The sequence below is a fragment of the Magallana gigas genome, chromosome 3, assembly GCF_963853765.1.
Source record: "Magallana gigas chromosome 3, xbMagGiga1.1, whole genome shotgun sequence".
Taxonomy (NCBI): Eukaryota; Metazoa; Mollusca; class Bivalvia; order Ostreida; family Ostreidae; genus Magallana; species Magallana gigas.
Genome location: NC_088855.1, coordinates 30,476,798 through 30,488,874, shown reverse-complemented (window position 1 = coordinate 30,488,874; position 12,077 = coordinate 30,476,798). Strand labels below are relative to the sequence as shown.

The following is a 12,077-nucleotide window of genomic DNA, read 5'->3' as shown; positions in this document are numbered from 1 at the left end:
TTTCAAGGGGAGATAAATAGGATTTATTGAAACATTGTTGATATTTTTCTAAAATCGTCTCAAAACCACTCGGCCAGAAGAGCTGAAACTTGTGTGGAAACATCGTCATATAGTGTAGATTCAGGTCAAGTTTTACATAGGAATATATAGAATAAATCTTTAAAGCCTTCTTCTCAGAAACAAATCTGCCAGGAAAGCTGAAACTTGTGTGGAAGCATCCTCAATTAGGGCTACATTCAAATTTGTGAAAATCATGACCCCAAGGGAAAGGGTGATGCCACAATGGGGGGGGGGTCGAATCTTTACATAGAAATATAAAGAGTAAATATTTGAAAATCCTCTTCTCAGAAACTAATCAGCCAGGAAAGCTGAAACTTATGTGGAAGCATCCTCAAGTAAGGTAGATTTGAAGTTGTTTAGATCATGACCCCCAGGAGTAGGGTAGGGCCATTATAGGGGGGGGGGGGTCGAAGTTATACATAGAAATATACATGTTATGTGTAAAACTTTTAAAATCTTCTCAAAAACCATTCGGTCAGAAAAGCTAAAACTTGTGTGGAAGTATCCTCAGATAGTGTTAGATTCACATTTGAGAAAATCCTGACTCCAAGGAGTAGTGTGGGGCCACAATGGGGTGGTCGAACTTTTACATAGGAATATAAAGAGTAAATATTTAAAAATTTCTTCTCAGAAACTAATCAGCCAGGGAAGCTGAAACCTGTATGGAAGCATCCTCATGTAAGGTAGATTTGAAGTTGTAAAAATTATAACCCCCAGTACTAGAGTTGGGCCCGATTGGGGGGGGGGGGGGTGAATTTTACATAGGAATATAAATTTATAGTGTAAAACTTTAAAAATCTTCTCAAAAACCATTCGGTCAGAAGAGCTGAAACTTGTGTGGAAGCATCCTCAGATAGTGTAGATTCAATATTATTTAAATCATGGTTCCCGGAGGTAAGGTAGGGCAACAATGGGGGGTCAAAGTTTTACATAATAATATATAGGGTAAATCTTTAAATATCTTTTCCGCATAAATTAATAAGCCAGGAAAGCTGAAACTTGTGTGGAAGCATCCTCACGTAGTGTAGATACAAAGTTGTGAAAATCTTGACCCCCGGGGGGGGGGGGGGGAGGTAGGATGGGGCCACAATGGGGGGGGGGTCGAACTTTAACATAGGAATATAAATATCTTAGAAACGAATCAGCCAGGAAAGCTGAAACTTGTGTGGAAGATAGAGTAAATTCAAGTTTTTCAAATCATGATCCTCGGGGGTATGATGGGGTCACAATGTGGGGGGGGGGGAGGCAAAAATTTACATAGGAATATAAATAGAATTTTTTTAAAATATATAATTTATTTAAAACCACTCACCTAGAAAAGCTATAACTTTACTGAAAATCTGAGAAGTAGTGGGGGCATTTAGGATCCAATTTTACAAAGGAAAATATTTTAATTATTCACAAAAACTGAAATGTTATGATGTATGGTTTTACTTATATGCAAGCATTTTGACGTAATGCTGATTCTTTCAAATTGTTTAGACTTTTGCCCAGGACGATTCTTGGGCCTCACAAGGGGTTTAAAGTTTGATGTAGGTTTATATCCAATATATAAACAATTGTTTAGGATCTTTTTGAGAACTGCAATGCTCAACAGGTGATATGACTATAAAATCATCCTGTTAGAAACGGGACTTGATCATAAACATAAGAATATTCAGGATGATAAAAAGCAGTTATTATTATGTTTAATGATAATACCTTTTATGTGACATGTGTTTTCTTCTTGTTTTATCACAAACGATATTTGTTTACATTTATAAGTCTCCTATTTGGGCATTTGTAGATTATGTAATTAATTGGTGCTATCGCTAGGTCAAGATCCTAAATTTAATACTATCTGGGTAGGATGATATTTAAACCAATCAGCGTGGCTCCTCTAGACCACGTGATCATTCTTGTTTTATTTACTAGAGGGGAAAGCCACGCTGTATTTTAAGAAGATCATTTGGGAAAAATCTGTACGTTTCGTGTGCATTTGCACGTTTATTATTATTTGATACGTTTATTTCCGTTATCTTTAAGCTGTTTGCCATTGGATTCAGTTGGAAATTGCGTGGAAATACTTTAATTCAGCAGATTAGGCCTATTAGGCTAGTGAGTGCCTTTTCGTTCTATTATAAGGGCGCAATCCGGTTTGTACCGGTTGGGAGAAGTGTGTCACAACATGGGCGACCCGCATTTTCTCAGGATTTGTTTACTAGGACATTCGTTTATGACTCGTTTAGGACGCTACATGGATTCTCATCCGGATTTATATAACTTGAACTTACTGGAAGATCGGTACAGTGTGTGTGTACGGGCCCGTGGTGGATTGCGGATCGCTAGGTTAGCTCGTGATCGGGACTTGTTGTCATTTGATGTTTCGCCGGATATTTGCTTTATACAAATTGGTGAAAATGACGTACTTTCGTTCAGTGTGGAAGTTATCGTACGTGACATTCTTGCCTTAGCATCGTACATTCATTCTGGTCTGGGTGTTACACGAGTCATCATTGGACAGCTACTTCGTCGCCAACCGTGGGCATCATCGCTCTATTTCAATGAACGCATTATTGCTATAAACGTTCGACTGCAGGCTCAGATATCCTCGAGGGAGGGAATTCATTTCTGGCCGCATAGAGGTTTTTGGCAGAACTTGGATTTTCTGTGTGACGACGGAGTACATCTTCGCTGCCCCCCCGCATCGCCTTATGTCGTGACCTCCTCTCCCATGCACCGGTTCTGGCGGAACATTCGGTCTGCCTTTTTGCAGCATAGGCATATTTCAGGCCAGTAACATTTTCAGTATTAAGATTATAATTCTTAACTAGCTGAAACGCTGCTTTTATTCTGGTTATAATGGTCTTCATGCCTATAATGTCAACATATTCGTAGAGTCCGAGTAGCTCAATCGATAGAGTCGTGGACATGACCCAGGCGACCCGGGTTCAAGCCCGGAGTGCCGTTAAAATTCGGGTTTAGCATTTTTGTTTATCAAGATAGTTAATCTGGTCTCAATAATTGTTTACTTCAATAATGTTCAATCAATTTCATTTTATTATTACCTAAGAACAGTTTCTGCAGCGGGACCATACGTTGCATTTATTAAGGTGTTTTAGGGCAATCTGAATGTTTTGTTTGTTTGTCTGAGATCACACACCTGGTTATAAATAGTAATACTTAATTTCATACTCTTATGACAATTCTTGAGTTGTTTAGAGGGACCATACTCTTTACAACCTATAGTACCTCAACACATTCTGTGGAATGTTATTCTTGATTGTATATGAAGGACCATACGCATTACAGTTATGTTGTTATGCTGCAAGTTTGAGCATTTTCAATTTTTGTATTGCGGGACCATACGCAAACTACTTTTTCATATTAACAAATTTTGTTGTTGCATTTCTAGTTGCAATGTGGGACCATACTCATTGCAACTTTAATAATCGCAACTATGCTGTTGAATTTTGCAATCTTTGAGCAGTTTACGATTGTGTATGTTGCAGGACCACATGCAACTCTTTTACCATAGTATTCATTGCTGTGGTTGGCTTTATCTTGGATTGTGGGACCATACACAATCATTAAGTTATTAATTACTACAAATCTCAACAATAATCTATTCGGTTCTGCTTCTGTAACAGAGCCATATACAACGACAGTTGAGTATCAAAACCGTGTTCATTGCACAGTCATTCTTTAAGCTGTAAATTATATTTACGATTTTACACTCATTGTCTCTTATTAATTATGATCATAACAAAGTGGCTTCACATGACACATTTGAAAAATTTTCATTGACTTGTTGAGTCAACTCAGTCACAAGTTTCTCCTCTAGTCTATATATTCATCATACAGCATTAAATGGTTGCATATTTACAATGTTAGCTATCAAATGTCTTTCAATACATTGGCATTTAAAAAGCTACTTTTCGATAAAGGTAAGCAGCCATGCCACCTAAGCGAGGTCAGAAGCCCTCCACCCAAACAAGAAGCAAAAAGAGGAAAACCAATTCAGGGATCTCAGAGTCTACCCCACCTGTCCCTATGGATGCAGACCTTCAAATCAACACCCAACCAACCAGCGCAATCGACTATGACAAACTAGCACTAGCCATCCTCAAGCACTCTGCCCCAGCCCCAGCCAATGAAATCCCTGCAAGTCCAGCGCTGATAGCATGCTCCAACACACCGGGACCCTCGTCAATGTCATCCCCACAGGATAGCCTCCCCACATCGACAGGCTTGGGCGATCTCTTAGACAAGGTTTTTACAGGTGAGCCAGCAAGGCCTACTCCCCTTAACCACCCCACTGCCATTATTAGTGATGGCATTCCCTTAGCGGCATCACTCTCAACTAAAGTAAAAACAAAAATCTGGAACAATGAATATATTGATTTCAGAACAATTATCAACTCTAGAGAGGAACCTTTGAGTGTTTCTATTTCCTCTGGGGTCATCAATCTCCACCAGAGTAATAAATTCAAGACCCCCATTACTATGACACAATGGACCGATGCCTTTCTTGTGTTTGCAGCTGTGTTCATTGAAAAATTTCCAGCTGAGGCCCCCCATCTACTAAAGTACGGGCACATGGTTAGGGAGATTTATCATCTACATGGGGATAATGCTTTTCGGGCATATGATGAGCAATTTAGAAAGCTTAGGGAATCAGTAAATGTTCCTTGGCAGCACCCCATACAAGAGTTACGCCTTAAAGCAGCGACTGCCACAAGGGCTTACCCCCCCAAAATCCCTCAAACCCAAACTCAGCCCTTTCGTGTCCGCTATTGCTTCCAATACAATAAGGGTGAAAGATGCCATAAAACCCCCTGTCCCTTTCGACACAGTTGCATGCAATGCAAAGGCTATCACCCAAAATCCAGATGCACTGATAATATCAGATCCCATTCACAATCTGCAACAAAACCTACCAACCCCGGTCAAAATAAAAAGCTTGCTTGAAATGTTACAGGGCTATGATCAGGAAAAACTTTTAATCATTCAGAATGGGTTTACTTATGGTTTTCATTTAGGTTGTTGTGCTTTCCCTAGTTCCAAAATTTCTCGTAATCATAGGAGTGCATTAGAACACCCTTCAGTTATTCAAGAATTTATTCATCAAGGCATTGAACTAGGTAGAATTGCAGGCCCTTTTACATCCCCACCCTTAAGCAATTTTGTGTCTTCACCATTAGGTGTTGTTCCCAAATCGGAGCCTGGAAAATTTCGTGTGATTCATGACTTGTCATTTCCAAAACATGATTCAGTCAACCTATTGATTCCTGAGGAGAATTCCAAAGTCAAATATGATTCAATAGATGTAGTCACAGACCTTCTTAGACAATTTGGTCAAGGTGCCTTAATGGCCAAAACAGATATACAAGATGCATTCCGCATTATTCCAATTCATTCTGATGATTACAATCTTTTGGGTTTCTCTTGGGACAACAAATTTTATTATGATAAATGCCTCCCCATGGGTGCCAGTAGTTCTTGCCAAATATTTGAATGTCTTAGTAATAGTTTACAATGGATTATGACTAACAAGTTTTCAGCGGCTGGAATGTCTCACATGCTGGATGATTTCTTTTTTATCGGGCCAAAAGACTCCTCCAAATGCCAGGTAGACCTAGACAGATTTCTGTCTATTTGTGATATATCAGGCATCCCTATTAAATCAGAAAAAACAGTTTCTCCCACCACTGTTTTGACCATATATGGAATCGAAGTTGATTCCAATGCCTTGGTTTGTCGTCTGCCTGAGGCCAAGTTAATTAAAATTAGAGATTGCTTACAACAGGTCAAGTGCAGAAAGAAAATTACATTACATGATTTGCAATCTTTGATAGGATTATTAAACTTTGCTTGTTTGGTAGTTGTTCCAGGCCGCACATTTTTACGTCGCCTGATTGATTTGACTTGTGGTTTATCTAAGCCTCATCATTACATTCGCTTGAACTGTGAGGCAAGAGCTGATTTGAGTATGTGGTCTCACTTTATTGAATCCTATAATGGTAGGTCAGTTATTTTACCAGATATTTGGTTGTCATCGGACAAGGAGTTGCTGTTTACAGATGCATCAGGTTCTTTGGGTTTTGCTGCAGTTCTAGGAAAAAATTGGTTTGCTTTAAGTTGGGAGAATGTCCCAGATTTAGCACAAAGTCAAATAGCAATTAAGGAATTATTCCCCATTGTGCTAGCTCTTGAAATTTGGGGTCCCTTGTTGGCAAATAAGAAACTGTTATTCATGACTGACAATATGGCCATAGTTCACGCCATAAATAAGCAGACCTGCAAGGAAAAAGGCCTCATGAAACTTATTCGCAGATTAGTGTTAGGGGCTCTTACACACAACATCCTTTTCAAAGCCAAGCATATTGCGGGTAAATCCAATACATTAGCAGATCATCTTTCTCGTTTCAAATTTCAGGAAGCCTTCCAGATAGCTCCCCATCTACATCACACACAGACGGTGGTTCCCAAGGACCTATTAGTAGTCTAACACCAATCTGCCAAAAGCTGTTGTCATCGGCTCTATCACCCTCATCCTCTCTGGCATACCGAAGGAGTTGGAGTTTATTATTAACTTGGAAGCCTCAGATCTCGCTTCCAGTTTCAGTTATTGACATTTGCAATTTTATCGGGCATTTATTTCTGCAGAACTATTCTCCAAGCACAATACTTTCCCATATTTCTGCTGTCAGCTTTGTACACAAGCTGTACAACATCCTCGATCCCACACAGGCATTTGTCACAAAGAAAATTTTAAAGGGCTGCCAATCATTGGGTTCTAGGAAAGATGCGCGTTTGCCTATAACAGGGCCTATTCTACAACAAATCATTGCTGCCCTAGACCACACAGTTTCTCAATATTCCCTCAGGCTTTTACTCCGGGCTCTTTTTCTATTGGCCTTTCATGCTTTTCTCAGATTAGGAGAAATTACAGTAAAATCTCTAAAAGCTAAGAACTGTGTATTACAGAGATCGGATGTCACATTTAGTAAAGGCCCTTCCAGAGCAGTACAAATCATCATGAGGGATTACAAAACAAATAAACACCACACACCATTGATCATTTCTGTGCAGGCATGCCCTGACTCTACATACTGCCCAGTAACAGCTCTGTTCAACTACATTCAATGGTACAAACACACAACTGGTCCACTATTTCAGACAATTGATGGCTTACCGGTTACCTATTCTATGGTCACTTCCCAACTCAAATCCGCTATACAGTTTATTGGTCTTAGTCCAGAGCAATTTAAGGGTCACAGTTTTAGAATTGGGGCAGCAACACATGCAGCTTCCATGGGTTTCTCTGATCAGGTTATTCAGAAAATGGGAAGATGGAATTCGGATGCTTTTAAACATTACATTCGTATCCAGTCATTCAAGCTATAATATGTATATACATATATATTATACTCCAGTTTCAGGTGTATTTTGCCCCTTGGGTCGACCCTTTCTAGCATTTCAGGCATTGTCTGCTAATATCTACCTACACAGTTCAGAAGTTTTCTGCTGTTCCTTCTTAAGGTTGTCACATTACGGCAGTTCAGAAGTATTCTGCTGCCCCTTAGTTTGCATAATTACCACATACCGTCAGTACAGAAGTATTCTGCTGACACTTAGTCCCAAATTTCTTTTCTTTTTTATGCATGTGTGATTTTTGCAAAATACCTCACCCTACTCAATTTTGTTTTTACATTTGATTTTATCTTGCTGGCCACCGTCCTATTAACAGTATTGTATTGCGGTATTTTTAAGTTTTGCTAAATATCCCTTTTGATATTTAATTATTACATGTTACGCATGTTCAATACGTACCATTTTTTGCCAAGACGCCTTTGGGTGGGGGATCCAATTTGCAATTGGATTCTGGCGTGTATCTTGTTATTTTCCACCCTTTTTTGATGTTTGGCATATATCATCGCCTTGATTTTTGATATGTTTTACTATTGGGGGTCAGCATATTGCATAATGTACTGCCAAAGACTTTACACAGTAGTCAGTTGTTTTCTAGTCTATGCTGACCCCCTTGATGGTGTATATATTTATTTTTCGTCATTTACTTCAATAAATGACATGTGTTCATTTCTAAACCTGTTTTGTTTTCACTATGCTCAACATCAAAAAACTAAGTGCAGTTGTCTTGGCTTTAAATAACATAGGAACATAAAGCAGTTATTATTATGTTTAATGATAATACCTTTTATGTGACATGTGTTTTCTTCTTGTTTTATCACAAACGATATTTGTTTACATTTATAAGTCTCCTATTTGGGCATTTGTAGATTATGTAATTAATTGGTGCTATCGCTAGGTCAAGATCCTAAATTTAATACTATCTGGGTAGGATGATATTTAAACCAATCAGCGTGGCTCCTCTAGACCACGTGATCATTCTTGTTTTATTTACTAGAGGGGAAAGCCACGCTGTATTTTAAGAAGATCATTTGGGAAAACCCTCCATCCACCCCTTTCTTATACAGGATCTACATGTTTTATACTACATTCACCAGATAGTTTGTATTTTGACCCCGTTAAGCTGATTTTATCATACCTATTGTTGCTCAGGTGAGTGATATGGCCAGTGGGCCTCTTGTTCGAAAGGTGACTCAATTTAGCACCGTTATAAGGATAACGACGTGTTAAGTTAAAATCCTTATTAAGTGACTAACTAACGTAATGGTTAAATTCTGTTGATCAAAAGAAATGTAACGCACTGGTTAGCTTACACTGTCTAACTGATTTAACCACTTGGTAATCACTTGGTCACCCATAATTTATTTCTACTTCCTTTGTATGAAGAAAAAAGAAGATTTTGCCATGAGATTTCAATAAGTTTGAATTAAGTGAAATATTATTAATATAATTATAATCCATCATAAAAAGTCTTTAATTTTCCAAATCTTTTTTTTTCGGTAATTATAAAAAAAATCCAACACACTTGGGTACCTGGAGACGGATTAGAAATCCACGACAAACATTTCAATTTTACATGGTTTTTTTCTTATTTGATGCATAAATGCAAAATAATGTTGTTCCTTGTTCATTTCAAAAGTAATTATCATAGCAGATGTTATTTTAATGTAAAATGTACATTTACATATCCTAAATATAATGTAAATTGAGACAAATGGAAGGAGTACGCCCATGTCAAAGTGGAAGGTGGTTTCTTAGCATGCGGTTCCTTAGCATTACCAGATTTGTTATCTAAGCAGTTCCTGAACTTTCAATACTTTTCTTAGCTGAATATAAGCAGTTCCAGACAATTATTTTTAGCCTTACCAGTTATTTAGTAGTTTTTCCAGTTAGTTTGGCTGAAAAATTTAAATGGGTTGATATGAACTGGTAAAAACTGTTTCTAACTACCATAATTACTGCATGCTCATTTCCTATTATGGTTTTCATAAATGAACATGCATGAAATATAATCAAGCTGAAAACTGCTAGAAACTGCTAATATTAATTACCTATAGGTTATATGAATAAGCTTAAGCATTTTCAGTAATAAATGATTCAATATTAAACTTATTCATATGAATGATTTATTCAATGTTTAAAAAGGTTTTTAAAAATTCATTGTTTATGTGTTGATATAACAGAAGGTGAAAAATCAAGTCTCAACCGGGACTCGAACCCAAGGTCTCATGACCCACTTTGCTTTTTTAGATAATGTTAGATAACTCTTATATTAACCTTTGATTGACTATTGCATGTACAACTATTTCTGATCTTATAAAATTCAGGTGTCATCTAACAAGTCCAGTAAAACTGTTCATTGAGAATTTATTTGAAAAATACATTTAGTACCTGAAGAGCTATGTGTAATAATTTTGGAAAATTTTGTTAAATGTCTTCAGTGACAACAACAATATAATCATTGTGAAGATCAAAAGAAAAATGAAAAAAAAGTATCTTTTAATATTGTCAACAATGCAGCCTCCTCCAATGAAGGAATTCTTTATCATTGGGGATAAAAAAAAAGTATGAAAATGTTTTATTTCGAAAAAGACATAAATCTGTTAAAACATTGATTTGCACAATATTTTTTCTAATATCAAAAAAATTGATACTCAATAGAATTATTATAAATCACTTTGCAAATTAAAAATCAACAGAATAAAGTTCAAACTAGCATGCAATAAATGATGACAAACATAAGGTTGAATAAGGTCCTTATTTTACATTTAAAAGACTTCTACTCATGATTATAACTAATCACACGTATTTCAAAAAACTGGCAAGTTGGGTGTCCCTTACTGTCCAGTGGCCAATACCATGGTTACTGTGATACATGCATACGGAAAGAAAAATCCGGATACAAAAAATGAGAGTGTCCAGTTTTGCACTTCAAAGATGAGACATGCTAAAAAGTAAGAAAAATAATCATTTTTTATGTCTGTTAGAAAATCATCGTAATTCCTTGATGTTTACTTCGTTGAATATTTTCTTCGAAGAATGATTTGCTATTGTCGCCGTGTATACCTAATAGAATGCAGTTCGTGTTTAATGATTTGTGCAAGCCAGAAAAAAAACTGTGGACTTTTTTCCAGACTTTTACTTAAAGAACTATATATGATAAGAGTTAAATTTGGCCCCCATAATTCGCCATTTTTTAAGTGTTTCGGGTACAATAAAATATTAACTAATGTTTTAGAAGAGTTGATATAAAATATATTTTTCATCTATTTATTTGATTTATTTGCACTCACTGGCAGTATATGACGTCAGAAGAGACGCCATTTCTATAATTCAATCAAAATCGGCCAAAAATTGACATTTTTCTTATATATTTACGAATGGGAAATATAGAGCGCATGCTTGAACAAGGAAATTTTTTTTGTCACTTACTAGTCTTGGCTAGATACATCTCTGATTAAAATATTTTATTTGTTCAAGAATGCGCTCTATGTTTTCGGAAGGAAAAACTGCTTGAAAACAAGCTGTTTACGCTAAAAATGCAAAAATGGCGGGAAAAGGTTGTCTTTACAATGTCATATTTCTAAATTGTGAGCACTTGAACCAACAAGAATGTTATGTAAACACATCACATGCATAGCTGTATTAAGAAAACAAAGAATGATAGTAAAATGACGATGTTCATTTTAGGGGGCCATTTTAGGCCCTTATCATATATAGTCCTTTGTGGTCGATTAACGATATGGATAGTCTGTAAAATCAGTTGTAATTTTACAAACTTTACACAGAATTTCTCCGCATTCGATATGAAGTTGATCTGTTCAACAGCAGGGTTGATGAACTTAAAAGAAGGATTTTACATTACGTTAAAGAAGTGAAGAGTATAACTTTCTTTCGTCTCTCAGGATTCTAGATTCCCTCAACTCAGTCTAAAGTCTACCTTGATAATGGAGTCCATCTAAACGAACAAGGGAACATAAAGTATTTCAATAATATAAGAACTGTGGTTGTTTTATTTCTGAAATATCTTCACAATTGGTGGGTAAAGCTAATTGCTATGATTTAATGCTTAACCTCATAAAACAAGAGTTAATTATTAATGCATATAATAATGCAAACTGTTCTCTTGGTGTATGAAATCGATTAATAGTTTAGTTTATTATACGTGTTAATGTATCCCTATATGATCGAGGTTAGCACTAACTGTTTTTAACTTACATTGATATTCAACGTTGAATGTAAGATTCAGCTCTTATTAATCATATGTGGTCGGGGTGTTTTAATTTAATTGCGAATTTCTATTCGCTTATTTTCTCAATGTTTTTTTTCCATCCATACCCCTATATTTTCGGGGTTAATTTGCATCATATATATAACCACATACTTAAGGAAAGACCCATGGTGTAAGTATTTTTGTCTTTCATTTAAACCCCTATATGGTTTATGTCCTGTCGCGTTTTCCATTTATACCCTTGTATGGTCTGGGTTAATTGCATTTTTGTAATACATATGCAAATATTTCTGAATTGATCCATTGGGTTTGGGTGTTTGTTTCTCCATGTATACTATACCCCTACATGATCGGGGTTATAATATATGCTAAT

The 12,077-nt window shown here is 36.5% G+C and overlaps 1 protein-coding gene across 2 annotated transcripts; it reads left to right on the top strand.

The window, feature by feature from the left end:
• Positions 1-1,729: 1,729 nt before the first annotated feature.
• LOC109621111 (integrase/recombinase xerD homolog) lies at positions 1,730-8,500 on the top strand. 2 transcript variants are annotated; one of them, XM_066079291.1, is made up of 3 exons: positions 1,730-2,021; positions 3,987-4,321; positions 6,479-8,500. In XM_066079291.1, the coding sequence occupies exons 2-3, from the start codon at positions 3,997-3,999 to the stop codon at positions 7,447-7,449; spliced, it is 1,296 nt and encodes a 431-aa protein (XP_065935363.1). In that variant the 5' UTR covers positions 1,730-2,021; positions 3,987-3,996; the 3' UTR covers positions 7,450-8,500. The 2 variants fall into 2 exon arrangements, with proteins under 2 accessions (XP_065935363.1, XP_065935364.1); XM_066079292.1 differs by having other exon boundaries at positions 1,730-2,157.
• The last annotated feature ends 3,577 nt before the right edge of the window (positions 8,501-12,077 follow it).

Bases quoted from the DNA above. Each gene is read 5' to 3' on its own strand.
- LOC109621111 (XM_066079291.1), top strand. From the start codon at position 3,997: ATGCCACCTAAGCGAGGTCAGAAGCCCTCCACCCAAACAAGAAGCAAA. The intron at 4,322-6,478 runs GTGAGCCAGCAA...TTCAAATTTCAG, and splicing joins CTTAGACAAGGTTTTTACAG to GAAGCCTTCCAGATAGCTCC.